Raw genomic sequence first — 21,869 nt, forward strand, 5'->3', positions numbered from 1 at the left:
GTTTGCACATTCTCCTCGTGTTTGCGTGGGTTTCCTCCGGGTGCTCCGGTTTCCTCCCACAGTCCAAAGATGTGCGGGTTAGGTTGATTGGCCCGGTTAAAATTGCCCCTGAGATGCGTAGGTTAGAGGGATTAGCGGGTAAAATATGTGGGGGTAGGGCCTGGGTGGGATTGTGGTCGGTGCAGACTCGATGGGCCGAATGGTTCCTTCTGCACTGTAGAGTTTCTATGATTCTATGATTGTCTTGAATGCCAGGACTTGCCTACCGCTGGCCTATTCCTTATGTTTTTGATGGAAAATGCCCCACTGGTTTTGTAAAAGCTGGTTTTCTAACTTTAGAAAGATAGCATGAGACCCATTTATGTTGTGTCTTTTAGAATTTCAGGATGTTCCAAAGTTTTATGCTTAATGAAGTTCTTTTAAAGTACAGTTAGTATTGTAATTCAGAAAACACAGTAGCCAATGTATGCAGGTCAAGATCCCAGAAACAGCAATGTAGTGTTTCATGGTGAGTATTGAGGGATAAATATTAGCCAAAGATATCAGAGAGCACGCCCATGCTCAAAGTAGGGCTTTGGAGTCTTTTAGTTGCGTCTGGAGTCATGTTCTAACCTGTACAGGAAAAACACACTTTTTCCAAAGAAGTCAATGAAAGGAGAACATTGGGGCAAAGCAGCTGTATTTTCTCACTCAAATTGGTTGCAGGGTAACTTTGCACTATCGCACTTGCTTCTTCTGCCAGTTTACAGAGAAGCATTTGGTATGAACATGCATTTTGCCACAGTTGTCCAGTTTATAGTGTCACAGGCAGATTTTGTGTTCTCTTACTGCCTTTGATTAGTATGATGTGTATGGAAAGATGTGTGTGTTTTCTTGCCCTTGAAGTATGTATTCCAATTAAGAAGGTTAATTTATTTTCACACACTTATTCCAAATTAAATGCAATGCCACACACACCTCGGTCTCATTCAAATCACCCGCACATAGAAAAATTGGATACAGATAAAGGTCATCCACTTTTACAGATTAGAGTTATCTCAGTTCCTGATTTATTATCGCATTGATTTATGGCCTTCTGCACAGAGGTTTGTGGTCTTCTGAATGGATTAGATGATTTAAAGTTGAAATGAGGGTCTTGGAAAGCACAGCGTCCACAGTAGGTTGTGGGGTTCTTGTAGCTAAATACTATGCGGTTGGTTCTCCGTGAACTTTAAACTGGGACAAGTTACATATTCTAGCTGCCTGATGTGCCTCAGTTTGTTTCTGAGCCTGGTTCACAAACTGGCTAAGTAAATGCTTTTGATGGCTTTGGTGCAACTGCCTGCACTCAGCTTTTAGCAGATCTTTTATATAAAGAAAACGTGGCTCTCTCCACATGGTTTTTCACAACTTTAATGCTGTTTTCAAATAAGATGTAGTGTTTGTGTCGATTCCACATCCTGTATTATGATTAATACCCTGAGGGTTTGAGACAGTCAGTATCTACATTTTAAAATGACTCATTCAAATCGGATAAAACCCATCTGATTGGTTTCAGGGAAGGGTGTGCAAATCAAACTAGCCATAGTGCCATAGAGGAGGAATTCTTGGAGTGTATACGGGATAGTTTTCTTGACCAACATGTGGAGGAACCATCTAGAGAGCAGGCCATCTTAGACTGGGTACTGTGTAAAGAGAAGGGAATCATTGCCAACCTAGCTGTTCGAGACCCCTTGGGGATGAGCGACCATAACATGATAGAATTTTTTATCAAGCTGGAGAGTGAAGTAGTTGATTCGGAGACTAGGGTGCTGAATCTTGATAAAGGAAACTATGAGGCGTGAGTTGGCCTTGATAGATTGGGGAGAGTTTCTTAAAGGGATGACAGTGGATAGACGGTGGCAAACAATCAAGGAATGCATGGGGGAACTGCAGCAACTGTTTATTCTTGTCTGACACAAAAGCAAAATGGGTAAGAGGGCCAATCCATGCTTACGAGAGGATATCCGATCTAAGGAAGAAGCATACAGATTGGCCAAGAAAAATAATAGGTCTGAGGATTGGGAGCAGTTTAGAATTCAGCAAAGAAGGACCAAGGGATTGATTAAAAAGGGGAAACTCCAGTACGAAAGTAAGCTTACAGGGAGCATAAAGACTGACGCTGAGTTTCTATAGATACGTGAAGAAAAAGAGGTTGGTGAAGACAAATGTAGGTCCTACAGACAAAAACGGGGGAATGTATAATAGGGGACAAAGAAATGGCCAAGCAACTGAATACATACTTTGGTTCTGTCTTCACAAAAGAGGATGCAAATCACTTGCCAGAAATGTTGGAGAATGCAAGATTTAGTGAGAGGGAAGAACTGAGGGAGACCAATATTCGTAGAGAAATAGTATTGGGAAAGTTGGGATTATAGGTGGATAAATCCCCAGGGCCTGATAATCTACATCCCAGAATACTTAAGGAAGTGGCTCTAGAAATAGTGGATGCGTTGGTGGTCATCTTCCAGGATTCTATAGACTCTGGAACAGTCCCTGCAGATTGAGGGTAGCGAATGTCACTCCAATATTCAAAAGGGGAGGTAGAGAGAAAACAGGGAATTATAGAAACAAGAAGGCAGATTACTACCTGAATGGCTGTAAATTGGGAGAGGGGAATGTGCAGAGGGACCTGGATGTCCTTGTGCACCAGTCACTGAAGGTAAGCTTGCAGGTGCAGCAGGCGGTAAAGAAGGCAAATGGCATGTTGGCCTTCCTTGCGAGAGGTTTTGAGTACAGGAGCAGGGACGTGTTGTTGAAACTATACAGGGCTTTGGTGAGGCCACACCTGGAGTATTGTGTGCAGTTTTGGTCTCCTTTTCTGAGGAAGGATGTTCTTGCTCTCAAGGGAGTGCAGCAAAGGTTTACCAGGCTGATTCCGGGGATGGCGGGACTGAGGAGAGATTGACTAGGTTAGGATTGTTTTTGCTGGATTCAGACGAATGAGAGGGGATCTCATAGAGACTGATAACATTCTACCAGAACATGACATGGTTGAGGATATTCCCAGTGGTGGGGGAGTCCAGAACCAGGGGTCACAGTCTGAGGATTCAGGGAGACCGTTTAGGATGGAGGTGAGGAGACATTTCTTCACCCAAAGGTGGTGAGCCTGTGAAATTCATTGCCACAGGAAGTATTTGATGCCAAAACATTGCATGCATTCAAGAGGTGGCTGGATATAGCACTGGGGGCGAATGGGATCAAAGATTATGGGGAAAAAGCAGGATTAGGCTATTGAGTTAGATGATCAGCCATGATCGTAACGAATGGCAGAGCAAGCTCGAAGGGCCAAATGGCCGCCTCCTGCTCCTATCTTCGATGTTTCTATGACTCATAAGTCTGGAATGCTCTTTGGTTCCCTCTTGAGACAAGGGAGTAGATTTAATACACGAGATGTCAGGTGACTTTGGGTGGCCATCTTTTCCAGCCTTTATACAGTTTTTAAAAAAATATAAAATTAGTTTGAAGTTCAGAATATGAAATGCCGGTACTGTGCATGACATCAGTATTGGTAACACACCATTTGTGTTTTCTGTATTGATGTTTATTAATGTACAGTATGACACTATCTCCCACTTAGTCATGTAAAATTTATTAAGTTAAACTTGGGAGAATTGGCTTTGTACTGTTATTAATGTTCACAACTGCATTGTAACTGGTGTCAATGCATTTCTGGCAGCAATGAATTCAATACATAGTGAAAAGGGATGGAAGTGTGTTTTGTAATCGGAGTTAGATCTGAGCATTTTGACATGTATAGTGATTAGAGTACCCCTTGTTTGATAAATTGAAGATGGGAAAATGACATGTAAAGACACTCTCTTATCTCAAGTACATTTATATGGAGCTCCATAATATTCAACATTTCTGAATGGTGCAATGACAGATTTTACTCTACACTTACGTGTGACATTCGATCAAAACCAAGAATGTAATTGGAGAGTTAAAGCTCATAGTCGCGAACATGAGGGCAGTTGCTCTGCTCATTTCTCCATTCCTCAGTCTTTCACCATCCACTTCAGTTGCTTGTAAAAGCCTGCCAGTTTCAATTTCAATGAAAGATAAGACTGGAGAAAATAATACATTAGGTGGTTTCCCAATGCCTTTTCATGTGTGTTTAAAGGAAGTACAAGTCCACTTTTGGAAACTTCCACCATCACCAGTTCATTGATTTCACTGTTGACCGTGGCTTGTAACCCTCAGCATGTGCTGGGCTGGGATGATCACCCCAAGTCCCCATTGACCCCACAACCCTTAAAAAGGATGTCACCTGTTTATCTGCACCAGGTTGCATTAGAGGTGATTGGTGTCGGCTTCTGCAGTATGGAATAAGATGATGTCACAGTATGTTGGAGCACTATCTTGAGGAGTAAAGGTTGGATTTGTTTCCTTTTCCCTTTGTTTCTTTATTGATCTGGATGCCCTATTATTGAAAAGTGCCAAGTGGAAAGAAAAAGAGAAGGGGAATCTGATGGAGCGATATTAGCTGATATTTTATATCCCTGAAAACTGTATTGATTTGAAGACTGATCCATCCTGAGTTTAGATTGGGAAGTGAAATTGGCAAAAATGGTGGAGCAAGTTCAGTGAGCCAGGTGGCTTCTCTAATATTGTTCCTCTTTAGATGGAGTAATAATGGAGCTGTGCTAGGCAGGTGAAAAACTGGATGAAGGTATTTAAATATTCAGCTTGAAAACCGTGCCCGACAATGATACCTAACTGCCACTCAAATGTGGTACTTATGGCAGAAACTGCCTCTCGTGAATTAGTCTTCTCAGCGATCAACACCATGTCACTAACCCATCGCCAATAGATTCACTGCATCTCACGTAAATAAATTTCCAATAAATTTCTTACTGAGACTACAAAAAACATTTTTCAATGACATAAAATATTGCGAATAATCTCTAGATCATATTTCATTTCCCTGTCTTCAAGGAAGATGAGGAGAAAATACAACTGAGTAACCTCATAAATTGCAACATGAAGTGATGCATAGCAAGTGTTCTTAAAATCATTAAATCTGACTTTGGAGAAGCTTTGTGATGTATTTCTATTGGCCTTGTCCTGTTGTAACTCAACAAATATCCAGTGAGACTGTTGCAGCCAAATTGCACTACCAGTGGTAGTGCGCTGAAGTGTTTCTCCAGTATTAATAAAATTTATTAATTAGTAATGCTTTTTTTAGATTGCATTGGATTTCGTAGAACATAAGCGACAATTGTTGCTTTTAATGGTGCTTTTTTTATTTAGAGTAGTTTTCCTCCCCGCCCCTTATCTAATTCACTTAGCTAAGGGAGCAGAATTCTGTGTAACAGCTGGCAGTTCTGCTTCACGATTAGCCAGCAGATGCTACAGTTTAAGTATAATGAGCTTGATAGTTTGTATCTTTTCTCAGCATAAGACAGGCCATTCTATCTGAAATCCATGTTGATAACTGGTAGAACTTTATTGATATAGGCAACTAAGTTTGAGTAATAACTGCGTCATGATACTCAAGCTTTCAACCTTAAGATTAAAATTTAGGCCATCAACTGCTTCAGTGTGTGTTTTAACATAATTGAAATGCTATCGCTTTCAGAATATGATTAATAAAAACATTTATAGTGCTTTCTGGGATTGCTGTATTACAAATGGAATGTGTAATATGCTTCGTAGTTGCACACCTAGCTTTTACTTGTTTTTTTTTGTACCCCATCTCCATTTCAAAAATCTTTTGTTTCCTTAGATTATAATTTTATTGGAATCGCACGAAGCGTGAAGAATTATTCTGTGTTTGAAACTATTCTAGCAAAGTACAAACAAAGGCCAGTACTGTATCCTGAAGACAAATAAGCTGTTTATACAGTGGAAATCCATTAGTTGATGCAGTATTTAAATATCTTGGCTAGATTGAGATTTACCAATTACTGTATCGGTTTTAAATTCTGTAATATGTTTTCCTTGACTGAATGTGCCTTGATTCACTGCTAAGGTTGTTGTGGGTTTCAGGTTGTTGTGGGTTCCAAGGTCCGTTTCAGTTATCCCTAAAGCAATGAAATGTAGCCTGTGTTTATCCAAGTTGTTTTGCTTTACCACCCTCTCGTTGGATAGCAGCTCAGCAGGCTGTGTTCTGTTTGGAGGAGCTCTTTACAGGCATGCAAATCATGAGCTCCTGATTTGCTGCCTGTGTACTGCTTCTCAAGGCATTGATGTATGAAATCCCTTATGAATTCACAGATGAGCATAGTGCTAATTGCTTTCCCACCTGCCCTTCCCTTTCCCTGAACAAGTCAGCTCTTAGCTGTCACTCACTCTAGACAGATGATGACACATGCAGCACTGGATCAGAAGAGCCAATTCTAGCCTATGCCCTGAAGGTTCCTGTAATTTCCATTCCTTCCCTTTTGTGTGGTGGTATTAGTAGGATCTCTTCTTTGACTGTGTTTGCAGTTAGCTCTGTTGCTTGCGTGGTGTTGAGAAATTTAAGAGCATAAAAACAGAGCTTGGCTTTGGCAGCTCCTTTTTGCAGCCTATGGAACAGACAGCACATTCTAATCATTAAGAAGTGATTGGGAATGTTCCTTGTACAATATACAGGTAATGTAAGTCCTTTGGTTTATGCTTCAAACACTGTTTCAGTATGCATGTTTTCTATTTTGCAGACAATATTCCAGTGGAATGCTGTCTGAAAGTCAAAGGGATTTGCAGCTGAAAGATGCTGTCCAATGTTGAGACAAAAAGACTGATTTGTTGATTTGAAGTACCTTTGTGCTTTTATTTTAAGCCTTTGCTTCAAACTACCAATTTTTTTGAGACTTGGTAGAAACAATTGATAATTCTGCAGTCTAAGAATTTCAGTCTTCTTGCTTCTTGAACCATTATCATTTGTTTGGTTTTACTCAATCCAGTATTTTTACAGAATTTACAAGATGATGTAATATTGTTTGCCAGTTGTTATTTTTAGCCCCCAGCTTTGCTATGAAGGTTAATGGGGATTCATGACTAATAGCTTTTTGTTAGAGTAGCTACTGAATATTATGTGTAATTAAATGACAAGGAACGATTGAACTTTATCATTACATGTTGATTTTGAAAAAGGATTGTACTTCATTGTGCATCTGTATGAATTATGCTATTAGTGTACTTCTGGATTGGATTTTATTTGTCAAGATGCCATACAGAAACTGCCGTGCTGTACGGAATGGATTGTCATTACCATTGCCTTTTAAAGGATACGATGTACTACAGGGAGGTTGCAGCATAGTTTAAACTAATGCAGAACACATGTATTTTCAAGTATAAGGTTTGATTACGTGTCATTTTTGAATACTATATTTGAAAGAACCGCAGAGATGTCTTTGTACTCCTGGCTGGCATTTAGTCTCAATACTACTGTTATTTTATCAGCCTATGAATTGTACAGAGTTGCTTATTGACCTCAGCATTGTTATTAGTAGTTAGGAAATGAAGATATCAAGAAAAAGGTATTATGCAAAATTATACATCCTGTAATGTGCTCAAACTCTTAAAATAAACGTGGCTTTTAACACCCTTCTTCCCTTTGAGGTTGTAGATTTTTATGGCTGAAAATGTTTGTTTCTTTGAGTTAGTATAACTAGATTGATGAAAAACATGAATACTGACTTTTTGGCCAGATATATATAGTTCTTGGCCTCTCGTGATATTCCTCAACACCCTGATGGTTGAGGTTTCAAGTAAATAAAATATTTGAAATCATTCAGGCAGTTTGTGATTCTAGCTCCGCAATTCTCCATGTGGTAAAAATCGTGATTTTAAATACAAGAGCTTTTATAAGAATATACAAAGAAAGAGAATAGCTTTCTTTATTTTTTTTCATGGCATGTGAATGTCACCAGAAAGGCCAGCATTTGTTGCCCATCCCTCGTGGCCCTTGAACTGACTGGCCTGCTAGGCAATTTCAGAGGGTAGTTAAGAGCCAACCACATTTCTATGGATCTGGAGTGTTTCACGTCGTAATCAATTGTGGGGCAGGCCTGAATGATGCTTAGTCTGCCATTGTATCCAGACACAATATTGAAAAGACATCCGACATCACTGATCATTGAAGAAAGAAGGTGGACCTCCTGAAAATGAAGATAACCCCTGGGGGCACTCTGAGACTGGAAGATGGGACCTCCTGAGAACAAAGATAGATCTCCTGGAATCTGGATGGTCCATCTGCAGATGCACCTCCTGACTCGCTGCTGTGGTATTCTAAAAGAAGTACATGCAGGGGTTGTGGATGCGCGGGCTGAGATTTTCCAAAATTCTCTAGCTGCTATAATGGTCTCAGCAGATTGGTAATCAAAAATGTAACTCCACTATTCAAGAAAGAGAGAGAAAATGGGGAACTACAGACCAGTTAGCCTGACATCAGTTATTTGAAAATTGCTGGAGTCTATTATGAAGTTTTAACAATGCAGTTAGAAAATCATAGTATGATTAGACAAGGTCAAAATGGTTTTACAAAAGGAAAATTGTGTTTCACATGTTTATTGTAGTTCTTTGAGGATATAGCTTGGAGAGTAGGTAAAGGAGACCCAACAGATGTAGTATACATTGATTTCCAAAAGGCACTTGATAGGGTGCCAAGCTAAAGTCTAATTCACAAAATAAGAACTCATGGAGGTGGGGGTTAATTTGTCACCATGGGTGGTGTGGGTGACACAGTGGTTAGCACTGTTGCCTCACAGTGCCAAGGACCAGGTTCATTTCTGGCCTTGGGTGACTACCTGTGCAGTTTGCACGTTCTCCCCGTGTCTGCATGGGCTTCCTCCGGGTGCTCTGGTTTCATCCCAAGTTCAAAAATGTGCAGGTTAGGTGGATTGATCATGCTAAATTGCCCCTTAAGTGTCCAAACATGTGGAGGTCAGGTGGGTTAACCATGGTAAATTCACAGGGTTGCGGGGTGGGGTGGGCCTGGGCAAAATACTCTTTTGGAGAGACGGTGTAGATTCGATGAGCCAAGCGGCCTCCTGCACTGTAGGGATTCTGTGGCTTTTATGGTTCTGTGGGTAGAGGATTGGTTAACGGACAGGAAGCAAAGAGTAGCAATGAATGGAGCATTTTCAAGTTGGTAGGCTGAGACTAATGGAGTGCCGCAAGAATCGGTGCTGGTTATTTGCAATCTATATTAATGACTTAGATGAAGAGACAGAGAGCAATGCATCTAGGTTTGCTGACAATGCAAAGCAAGGTGGAAATCTAAGGTGTGAGAATACGGGCTACAAAATGATGTTGATGGAGTATAATGTGGGGAAGTGTAAGATTATTCACTTTGGTTGTAAGATTTAAAAAGGCAGAATTTTGTATACAAAGCATGAAACTTGCCTGTCAATTTTAGAGTGACTTGGGTGTGCTGGTATTGTATTTCCATTAGATTAATGTGTTTCTTGGCATTTCAGCAAAGTTACACTTTATCTAATTGATTTGTATGAAACTTGTAAAAGCTAATGTGTATGGAAAGTAGAACATAGAACATAGAACATTACAGCGCAGAACAGGCCCTTCGGCCCACGATGTTGCACCGACCAGTTAAAAAAAAACTGTGACCCTCCAACCTAAACCAATTTCTTTTCGTCCATGAACCTATCTACGGATCTCTTAAACGCCCCCAAACTAGGCGCATTTACTACTGATGCTGGCAGGGCATTCCAATCCCTCACCACCCTCTGGGTAAAGAACCTACCCCTGACATCGGTTCTATAACTACCCCCCCTCAATTTAAAGCCATGCCCCCTCGTGCTGGATTTCTCCATCAGAGGAAAAAGGCTATCACTATCCACCCTATCTAAACCTCTAATCATCTTATATGTTTCAATAAGATCCCCTCTTAGCCGCCGCCTTTCCAGCGAAAACAATCCCAAATCCCTCAGCCTCTCCTCATAGGATCTCCCCTCCATACCAGGCAACATCCTGGTAAACCTCCTCTGCACCCTCTCCAAAGCCTCCACATCCTTCCTGTAATGTGGGGACCAGAACTGCACACAGTACTCCAAGTGCGGCCGCACCAGAGTTGTGTACAGTTGCAACATAACGCTACGACTCCTAAATTCAATCCCCCTACCAATAAACGCCAAGACACCATATGCCTTCTTAACAACCTTATCTACTTGATTCCCAACTTTCAGGGATCTATGCACACATACACCTAGATCCCTCTGCTCCTCCACACTATTCAAAGTCCTCCCGTTAGCCCTATACTCAACACATCTGTTATTCCTACCAAAGTGAATTACCTCACACTTCTCCGCATTAAACTCCATCCGCCACCTCTCGGCCCAACTTTGCAACCTGTCTAAGTCTTCCTGCAAACTACGACACCCTTCCTCACTGTCTACCACACCACCGACTTTGGTGTCATCAGCAAATTTGCTAATCCACCCAACTATACCCTCATCCAGATCATTAATAAATATTACAAACAGCAGTGGCCCCAAAACAGATCCCTGAGGTACACCACTTGTAACCGCACTCCATGATGAATATTTACTATCAACCACCACCCTCTGTTTCCTATCCGCTAGCCAATTCCTGATCCAATTTCCTAGATCACCCCCAATCCCATACATCTGCATTTTCTGCAGAAGCCTACCATGGTGAACCTTATCAAACGCCTTACTAAAATCCATATATACCACGTCCACTGCCTTGCCCCCATCCACCTCCTTGGTCACTTTCTCAAAAAACTCAATAAGGTTAGTAAGGCACGACCTACCTGCCACAAAACCATGCTGACTATCACCTATCAATTCATTACTCTCCAAATAACTATAAATCCTATCCCTTATAATTTTTTCCAACATCTTGCCGACAACAGAAGTGAGACTCACCGGTCTATAATTCCCGGGGAAGTCTCTGTTCCCCTTCTTAAACAATGGGACAACATTCAGTAAGTTCTGTTATTTGCAAAGAATATTTGTCACTCAAGTGTTAGAATACTTTTGAAGGGGATTATCAACCAGGAAGAGCACCTTTTCAGCCAAAATGGTCTTTTTTCCCAATCTACGCACATTTTATGTTTTTTTAAATTGGCATGACTTTACTTACTGAAGATACTTCAAGCTGTGTCAATTACAAATCATCCTGAAAATCCAACTGAAGTTTGCTGAGCTTTGAAGAAGTCCAAAGATATGCAGGTTAAGTGAATTGTCCATTCTAAATTGCCCCTTAGTGTCAGGGGAACTAGTTAGGGTAAATGCATGGGGTTATGGGGATAGGGCCTGGGTGAGATTGTGGTCAATGCAGACTCGATGGGCCGAATGGTCGTCTCCTGAAACGTAGGATTCCTAAGAACTCTGGAAATGTTGGATTGTTTGAGAACTTGAAAAAATCTAAGTTCCTATAGTTGACCTCAACTTTATCTTCTGTCTTCTTGTCATGTTCTTCATTACCCTTTTTCAGCAAAAATGTATATTCAGTTATCCCTCAAATTCATTTCCATCAGCTGTTTCAAAGGGCTTGCTTAATTTGTTAAATGTTATCAGCTTTGTTGCATAAATGTAATATTTATACGTTGTGATTAAAATAGATTTTTGGTTGTTGGGAAAGGAAGAAACTCCACATTCAGCAGAAGTATAGTACTTGAATCAGAATTTTGCTTATGATGGGCAATCTCAGGAAAAACAAACCTGACTGCACTCTTTTATGCTGTTGACACTCAAAGCAATGTCCGCAGCCAAATACTGGTTTGAGAGTACCTCTTCACTAACCTTAATCCTTCCTGTGCTGTCTTTTCTTCGGGAAGACCAGAGCCAATTGCTTGTGGCCCTGTTGCAATGCCTGTACTTTTTCATTGCCTCCTCTCTGACCATGATCAGCTTTGAAATCTCTGTGCCCTGCTTAACCCTGAGCTGAGCTTCCAGCCTTGTAGTGTCTCCATCATGAAGACCACCTGCTTGTACTTGGATAAGAGCCCATGTATTCCTTTTAGATCCTGTTTATTATTATAAATTTTTCTTTTTATTTTTGTTGCCTCTGATATTTTCTCAAGGTAAGACTTTGCCATGTATTTTGTTTTCTGCTATTTTAAATTTAACAATGTACTCTCTCTTAATTCCTTGTCATTCAAACTCTTTTAAAGCTGTTTAATTTTTGAGATCATTTCATTTTGTTCTCTTCCTTTCAGAGACTGTGGTGTGGCGTGTTCTCTTTTCATGGCTTGCTTCTTCCAGGACTCATCTAATTTTATCTTCAAGAGTTTCCATTGTTCATGTATCGTCTGTTTTCCTTTCCCTTTTGACTTCAATCAGAGTTTCTCACTTCCATCAGTAAGGCACTCAACTTGCTGCCTTCAGAAATGATGTCAAGCTTCTTGCCTTTTGACTATCCAAATCTTGATTTCCGGTACCCTAGTATGCCAATCAATTTGATTCCTTCTCCAAACCTCCCACTTACAACTCCTTTTATCTGGAAACAATGTGATGCAATCAGAGTGTTGTCTTCTCATCATGCTACTACTGAATCATGGTTCCAGCCATTTTTTGATTTTGATTTGGTTTATTATTGTCACATGCATTAGTATACAGTGAAATGTATTGTTTCTTGCGCGCTATGCAGGTAAAGCATACCATTCATAGAGAAGGAAAGGAGAGAGAGCAGAATGTAGTGTTACAGTCATAGCTAGGATGTAGAGAAAGATCAACTTATTGCAAGGTAGGTCCATTCAAAAGTCTGATGGCAGCAGGGAAGAAGCTGTTCTTGAGTTGATTGGAACGTGACCTCAGACTTTTGTATCTTTCCCAACAGTTGAAGATGGAAGAGAGAATGTCCTGGGTGCGTGGGGTCCTTAATTATGCTGACTGCATTGCTGAGGCAGCGGGAAGTGTAGACGGAGTCAATGGATAGGAGGCTGGTTGAATCCCTGATCTGAAGCAGATATTTGGAATAATCCACTTCAAGTTAAATAAATTTAACATGAGAAATGTCAGTACTGTCAACCACCACTGCTGCAGGCTGTATTAAAGCCTGCCTAATTATTCACCTCTCTACTTTTTCTTGTGGTGCACATCTATTGTTGCTCTGAGAGATGGTGATAACAAGTGTTTTATAATCATGTGACTTGCTAATTCAATTTAAAAGATGTTAAGAATCAGCCATGTTGTGTGGAATTGGAGTCAAGCAGAGGTTCAGTCAGAGTGGTAGATTGTTTTCCCTGAAGGACATTAGTGAGCTAAAGTCAAACTACTCCAGATGCTTGAAATTTGAAATTATGACCAGAAATAGCTAGAAATACTCGCCTGAAGTGTTGAAAGACTGACCTTTATTTCTCCATAGATGCTGCCTAACCTGATGAGTGTTTCCAGCAATTTGTTGTATTGCTTTATTTAATAATAATTCATCAATTTGCGTAGTCATAATTTGAACGTTAGAAACACAGATAACCACATTTATTGAATCCAGGTGTGCAACTTGTGAATTCCCAACCTCTGAGTTGCCAGTCCAGTACTATAGTCGTTAAACTATTGTGTGCATATGATCTACAAAGTAAGTTGCCGTAACATAAGAGTATGTTAATGTACTGAAGCTATTTTGAGGCAGTCCTGTGCTTTGGCAAGCTTTTGCTGTGGATCTGAGAAGCATATTTCATTACCATGTTATTCCTGGTAACTATTTAATTAAACAGCTGTACCCTGACCTATGTGTTGCTAAATCCTAGGCATTCGGGACACAATTTCACACATTAATCCAGCTATTTAAGAAACATTTCACAACTTCAAACATTTTTAATTCCTTGCTTAAATAATTCTTAAAAGCAACAGATCATTGCGGGGGTTGGCATACCACTGTGGGAGTGCTGTGGTAGGGTTGCATTGCTTATGTTTAAGTGTAAGAATATTTTGGTAAACTGAAGAGTGGATAAGCATATTGACCATGGTGTTATCGCCAAGAATTTGACTAAGTCATATAACCCACTGCTCAAGATACTTTCAGACAGATTCTTAATAGCATCTCATGCATCTGAAATAATATTGCTGACCCTTTTAATAAATCCTATTATCTAGGATCAGGTGTTGCTGAAGTATGTCCTAAAATGAAATTGACAGAAATGTAGATACCATCCTCTGCCATGTTCAAAATTAGGATAATGGATTAACGTTTGGGGGTTTTACTGTTGATAGTCAGTGAAAGTCTCAGTAGTCTGCTGAAGAATTCCACAAGAGTGTCCATTGAATAGAGGCTGCTCCACTAGGAAGGTTGATCTTGACTGAGACACTGGCAATATAGCACAGATGGCCTCAACCTTCGAGGTTAGGAAGCAATAACATGGTTACGTTTTTTTAAAAATTCATTTTACAGGACCAGCATTTATTTCCTATCCCTAATTGCCTGCCACTTCAGAGGGCATTTGAGAGTCGACCACAATGCATAACTATAAACTGGCTGAGTGCCAATTCTTCAAAAAAGAACTGCTTCAAATGCTCAGCAGAAAAGGCAGCATCTGCGGAGAAAAATAAACATTTCAGGTATAACTATTAGTAACTGGAAGATATTACGGACTAACAGCTTAAAATGAGCAGGGGAAAGGAAGAGGGTGGTGAAGTGCAGTGAGAGAGACCACGCACAACAAAAAACAATTACCTTCAATGAGGTGAAGAACAGATGATGGTTAAATGACAGACTTGATCACTGCATAACACAAAAGGAGGCAGGATCAGAGAAATTAGAGAAATAAAAAATGTATATGTGATTCAATGTGTAAATTATTAAACCAGAATAGCAGGTGGCACAGTGGTTAGCACTGCTGCCTCACCAAGTCAGGGACCCGGGTTCAATTCTAGTCTTGAGTGATTGTCTGTATGGAGTTTGCATGCTCTCCCATATCTGCGTGGGTTTCCTCCAGGTGCTCTGGTTTCCTCCCTCAGTGCAAAATATGCAGGTTAGGTTGATTGGCCATGGTAAATTGCCCCTTAGTGTCAGGGGGATTAGCAGGGTAAATATGTGGGGTCACTGGGGTAGGACCTGGGTGGGATTGTTGTCGGTGCAGTCTCATTGGGCAGAATGGCTTCCTTCTGCACTGTAGGGACTCTATGATTCTAATCTATAATTCTAACTAAGTGCGGGGGAAGCATGAAAAATTGTCAAAGCACAGGTTCCAGTGGTCAGAAATCTGGTGGACGAAAAAGAGTGGCCAACACCAAGGATGTGAACACTTTTCTTCTAGCGTATTGATGGGGGCTCCCCAACAACCCACATCTTCCCCAATCCAGGGAAATGCTGGTACACCCATTCTACAGATCCGTAGTTAAGGTCTGAAGTTAGGATAGTCAATGTTAAGGCCAGAGAAGTCCAAACTAGCCAATGGAAAGATGAGGTGTTATTCCTAAAGCTGGAGTCTAGCTTCATTGGAACAGTGTAGAAAGCCAAGGAGACACAGATCAAAGCAAGACTAGCATAAAAAGTTAAAATAATAGTAATTGGCTTGAAGTTCAGGGCAGAACACAGTTGTTTAGAAAAGAAATCATTTAAACTAGATTTGATCTCCTTGGCGTAGAGCCCATATCATGATCAGTCAGAATAAAATGCATCAGATGCACGAAAGAAACAACTAAAAAACTTGTCTTTATGTATCATGCCTTTTAATGTAACAAATTGTCTCAAGACGGTTATAAGAGTGAATAGAGGCAAATTTGCTGCTGTGGTACATAAGGAGTATTAATGCAGATGATCAAACTACATAAATAAGGTAAGTTTTAAGGAACATCTTAAGGAAAGAGAGGCAGAAAGATTTGGAGAAGTGTCAGAGGGAATGGCGGGTAAATGCGTGGGGTTACGAGGATAGGGCCTGGGGCAGGATTGTAGTTGGTACAGGCTCGATGGGCCGAATGGCCTCCTTCTGCACTGTTGGGATTCTATGAATCCCTGAACTAAAAACCATGTGGCAGACGGATTAAAAACAGACATGCACAAGAAATCAATGCAGAAATGTTGCAGGTGGTAAGAGATTTCAAGAAGGGAGAAATGAGACCATGGCAATTCAAAGCGGATGAGAATATTAAAATTGAGGTGTTAATTAACCTGCAACCACCGCAGATTAACAAGTTCAGGGCTCGTGAGTGAGCAGATTTTACTTTCGGATAAAAATAAGTTTAATACTTTGCATTATTAATTTATGATTTTGGCCAATTGTACATTTCTCTTTTGAAATACAATAGTTAAACTTCAAGTTACCTTCCTTATCTTCCTAATGTAAATTTCCATTCATGCTGCTCACGAGGCACCTTGGCCTTGCTCATCTTGCTTCAAAATACTTGCTTTCACACCTAACCCCTTTCTGATGTTTTTAAATCTTGCAGTCTAACTGTCTTCAGTTCAATTAAATTAGTCACACCGATACACTCAAGCCTGTTTCACAGTATATCACAGAGATATTGGAAACATATTTAAAACATTTTCATTATGGGGTGTTTCGCTTTTCCAGGTAACGTTGGGGTGAGGGAAATAATGATGCCTCCTTATTTGTCGGATTTTAATAGCATATTCCCTTGGCTAAAAGGAGAAAGCAAGTGCAGAGAATTTTAGTAAAGTTCATAATTTAAAGCACCATCAAAAGCTTTCCGCCAACACAATAGCCTTGAAACTTTGTGATTGTTAATGTGAGCTGACTGTGACCATTCTATTCCCTTTGTGTCTTTAGTGCTTTCAAATGTGTTCCTTGTATCCAGTGAGGCATTTAGTTTTTTATTCAGTGCTACTCAATCCTTGAAGTACTCGTAAGAACAGCTGGAGGGTTTTGCTGCTGACCTTCACTTGCAGCTTTCAATAGTGTTTGTTCAGTAGTGCATAAACTAGTTGTGTCAAATTACAATGGGACACAATTCCTGCTGTATGTATGTACACTGAGCACAAATGATTTAAACTAACATGACATCTGGATTAATCATGGAAGCACTTAGTTGCAATTTTTGCAGTGCAATTTATATAAGCAATAGCATTAAATCAAGAGCGTATCGCAGTATCAGGAGAGAATTTGCATTGAAGGCACCTTTCATATACTTAGACCATCCCAAGTTGCTTTTCAATTTTAATCATCACTGTAGGCACATGTGGCAGCACATTTGAACTGAGGGGTATCTTCTAAAGAGCAGTGAATTAAATTACCAAATAATCTACTCTGGTGTTTAAGGGATAAGTCTTGCCCAGAACACCAGGAGAATAACTCTTATGTTTGGAATAAAGCTGTGGGGTATTTTATATTCAGCTGAATGAGCAGTCAAAACTTTGTTTAACATATTATCCAAAAGACAACACCACTGGCAATGAAATGTTCTTTCAGTACCATGTAGAAGTATCAGCCTCGATTGGGTATTCAGGTTTCTGAAGCGGGGTTAAACAACCTTCTGACTCTGGCAAGTGTTATTACTAAATCAAAGCTAATACTTGAAAATTGAAAATTACTCCTACATACACACTGTCTCCAATGCAGCTTTCCGAAAACCAGAGTTGTCTGAAAACTGGACAGTTTTATAAGCTGCCATGATGAATTTAAATTGTTATTCAGTGAATCAAATAATTTACTGGGATAATTCAACTATGTGCTGTATTGATGTGGTGACATGCCAGACTAGTTATCGGCTTCACGCACTGGTCTTTTCCTGTGCTCCAAGTGACCTGAGCAATCCTTGACCCCATTGGAATGGGCTTGGCCAATCTGCCTTTACAAATGTTATTTCTTCACTATCATCTATTATTGATAAAAAGAAACTTGATTTCTTGTGTCTCCTATTAATTGAACTAAGGTTCCAATTTTTCCTCCCATAAACCGGGAAGATCCAACACCGACTTGGTCCCAATGTTGCTGGATTTGTGACATTGTACCTATAATTACTTCGGTCTTGGTTTTACAGAAATAAATTTCTCATTTGATTTGAAGAAATATATATTTAACTGCTTGTAGGTATTTTGACAATGTAATAATGCATATTGTTAGCAAATTGTAGCATTCTGCCTGACTTTGTTGTACAATTAGTGGATAAATCATTCCCTAAAATAAACACTAGTTGTTAGAACATCAGTCTGATCATTTTGTGTTCTATAAGTGCATTTATATTTTATTTTTCTGTTTTAATTTGTTGCGGTTTAGAAATAATGGCCATCTGGAAATAGCCACATTTCATCAGTAGTTTTGCTGTTTCACTATAAAGATGCAAATAACACGCCACTGAAATTATTTTTTTTCAAAATTTTAGTGGTAGATATGACAGTGAAGACTTGAATCAAATGCAGCTTGTTTATTCAAGGGTCCATTTCCCATCTCAGTTGCTTAATCTCACCCAATGCCCTGGATCCACCCAGCTCCACTGTCACTGCCTCTCTGGTTCCCAATGTAGAATTCTTATCCTTGTTTACTATTACTTATGAGTACCTCCAGTATACGGTGTGCACTTTTCCCTAGACCGAGACCAGTACTCTAATTACCCTATTTAAAACAAAAATCCCGTCCAAACTTTTCTTATGTTTGGTCAGCCATCTAACTTCTGCTCCTGCTGAATCCCGTCTGTCTTGTGAATAGCGACTTGAAATATTATATTTTACATTAGAAATGCTGTTCCAAATCTAGTTGTTGACTTTGGTTTGCATTTTGCGGTTTAGTAATTAGGGATAAAAATGCAGTTTTCTGTAATAAAAGAAAACTGTTGTGTGAATGTGAGATAGACGGGGACATTTTTATGGTTAGTTTGCAAATCAGGCCCATAAACTTCTGCTGGAAGAAAGCTCACATGCAAATATTAAATTGAGTCAGCCTATTATGTGGATTTGAAGCTCTTTTTTAAGTAATTGTGATGGTGCAGTTTTGTTCGTTAGGACTATTCTTTACAGTTCCCCATTGTTAATGCCCTCACCCAAATTCTGCTTCTGTGAAATGCCATATCTTCTAGTCTGGCTATGAAATAACAACATTAATAGTTTGCTTATAGGACAATATGGACTTTATCCTGCAAGACTGCCTCCTGGAGATCAAGGAAGAAAGTTGACCGGAGGAAATAAAGATCGCAAGTTCAAAAGCAGCAATTACTGAGTAATATTGCATGTACTGATTTTAAATTCCATTTCAGGAAGCAGGCATATCTCCTATGAAAACACAGGCAAATAGGATATACTTTCAGCTGTTTTGATAGCTGAAGACTTCTTGAGCTTAATTTCATAATGCAGGCCAGATACTTCTGAGGAAATAAAATTAAATTTCAACAAAAGCACTGAAGTGGAAGTAAAGCTTGCCTCTTAGGCTCACTAAGGAATTATTTATTCAAATTTCTACTTAAAGATCTGGAAAGGGTCAGAGTCCATATGTATGTTATCTGGATTATGTTTTCATCAATTTCTGTTTCATCAACAATTAATTCATTTTTCGTTTTCAATTAAATAGCTCATTTACATATGAAAACCAAAACATATGAAACCAATTAGAAATGATTCACAAAGGAATAAATCTTATTAAATCTTTAGAATTATTTTTCAGTTGAGTTTGGAGTTTAATGATTTTAAATAGTGAAAAACGATTGTAGTACAGCACTGGAATTCAAGACAAAAGAAATGTAACAACCTAGAATTAAGTGGTGAGAGCATACATGACCAGGTTGTAAGTGAGACCTGACAGGTCAATTATATTTAGTTCTTCTGTTATTAACACCAATTTGCCACTTAACACTTGTTATCATCAAACAATAACATTTATTATCACATGATAGGTTGTTGGTAATGAGAGGCAGCTTAATTGAACTGTAGAACTACTATCGACATGTCATTTTTTTCTTAACTTGCAACCTAATCATGTATGTCCTTAATTTAATTATAATCCTTTTTTACATTATCTTGAATCTCAATGTATAATGCACAATAGTCTTTTTCTTTTATTATCATTGAACCTTAAATTCACAAATGAGACTAAAACTGCTTTGAGCAGTTAATGGATCTTTACTTGTTGTAACTGATATGAATCATTGCTAATTTATTCATAATCAGTTTAATGTATTTGGTTGAATTGATAAGACTTTTTCTTTGTTTCTGATTTGTCTGACTGCTAGTCTGATGTCCAATGTTGGATTAGCAGAAATTTCCTCCAATTAAATATCGAGAAGAAACCATTGTTTTCTGTTCTCGCTGCAAGCTCCAGTCCCGAGCTATCAATTCCATCATTTCTTAGCAGGAGTCTAAGTCCAGATCAGTTGGCTGACAATCTTAGCATCATATTTAACCCTGAGATGAGCTTCTGACTTCACTCATGCCACCCCTAAGACTGTGTATTTTAACCTCTCTGACATTACTCAACTTCATTGCTGTCTCATCTGCTTCTGACTGTCTGAGAAGTTTTTAATGGATTGGGTGCTTGACCAGCACAGTGACATCCCTGCAGCTTGGTGCTAGAAATGCTCGATAAACAACACTGACAAGAAGGGATGAAAGTCCTCACCAAGAGATCACACGAACTGAGCACAGAATTCTTTAAGGTCAATGGAGAATGTGCTTACTAAATCTAGACCATGAACTCTTTATTCTCTTACCATATGTTGTCTGACTTGCTGACTATTTTGATTTATGTGTTTACATTTTTTAGCAATATAAATATGTGGTATCACATACTTAAATAACCGTGCTGTTAAATTATAACCCGTGTTATGACCACCGCAGATGTTAATTGCTGAGTAAACCAAATCCCAGAGGGAAACTTGGCTTACAGACCATAACCCACTTTCTTGTATTCTGAAAATGAGAAGAAACCTACTGAACTCAGCAGCATAGAATTCCAGTACTACTTCTGGTATTTAAAAATATTTAAAATTTGTTAACTAGAAAAGAAACGATAAGCACACATGATTGCAGTCACATAGTTAAAATAGTCTTCGAAAATATTCTCTAAAAACCCTACTTGGGCAGATCCACAAATAAACACCTACCAGGCAACACTCGCTCGATGTTTTAATTATAAAAATCCAGTAAAATTACCCAAGGCAAAACTGTTGTCATCACTGTATTAAAGGTATACCACACAAACTCTCAAAATCTTTCCCAGTCTGCTGTGTAAATCCAAGTAACCTCAGAAACAAGGCTGCTTTCTGAAATCCAAGTCACTTCTGGTTTGACTGGATGACATTCAAACTTTGTACCTTTTCCCAGCACAAAGCTGGTTCCAGGAGGTCTTCCCCATGCAGTGAACACAAGTCAGCTCAACATCTTTCCTTAAGTATCCTTTTTCTCTTTCATCTTTGATTCTATTGTTCTCAGCATCCCTATGAACTCAGAGTCAGAGGTTTATAGCGTGGAAACAGGTCCTTCGGCCCAATTTGTCCATGCTGCCCTTTTTTTTAACCACTAAGCTGGTGCCAATTGCGCGTATTTTGTCCATATCCCTCTATACCCATCCTACCCATGTAACTGTCTAAATGCTTTTTAAAAGAAACTTGGCTTTTCCAAAATATAAGAATCGCTCATGTTTTTCCTGTTGTCGCCTTATGGGTCAAATGACATTTAATGGCCTTCCCTTGTTTACTTAGGCAACCTTTGCAAACTGTAAAATCCTTTTAACTTCCCTTGAAATTTAACAGCTGTGAAAAACCAAGTCCTCCTCTATCTTCTAATGCAAATTTCTAAACTTATAAATCCACTTGACCCTAGCTTCATTACAAATACATACATTTAGCACCTCTATTCCTTTCATTCTCCCTGACAAGTTGTTTCCATTAACCTTTCCCCACCTTAATTACATAATTTGCAGACACACAACCTGTTTTACAAAATAACCCCAGAAATATTAAAAAATAATATCCATCCTTACATCTGTTATAACTAGTTCATAAGCTTGTGTCAAAATCTGACAGAAGAGTTAACAGCTGACCATGTTGTCTTGGGGC

At 39.3% G+C, this 21,869-nt stretch overlaps 1 protein-coding gene across 7 annotated transcripts in view; it reads left to right on the forward strand.

Annotated features, from left to right (window-relative positions):
- Positions 1–21,869, forward strand: part of LOC144492933 (ecto-NOX disulfide-thiol exchanger 2-like) — a 251,077-nt gene that overhangs the window by 104,898 nt on the left and 124,310 nt on the right. For 3 of the 7 annotated variants that reach the window (XM_078211602.1, XM_078211603.1, XM_078211601.1), the window contains one exon: positions 5,747–6,597. The exons of the other annotated variants lie outside the window; for them this stretch is intronic. In XM_078211602.1, the coding sequence (XP_078067728.1) occupies positions 6,576–6,597 (22 nt within the window). In that variant the 5' untranslated portion in view covers positions 5,747–6,575. The remainder of the gene's footprint in view (positions 1–5,746; positions 6,598–21,869) is intronic. 7 annotated transcript variants of the gene reach the window in all.

Source organism: Mustelus asterias, chromosome 4, assembly GCF_964213995.1.
Source record: "Mustelus asterias chromosome 4, sMusAst1.hap1.1, whole genome shotgun sequence".
Lineage (NCBI taxonomy): Eukaryota > Metazoa > Chordata > Chondrichthyes > Carcharhiniformes > Triakidae > Mustelus > Mustelus asterias.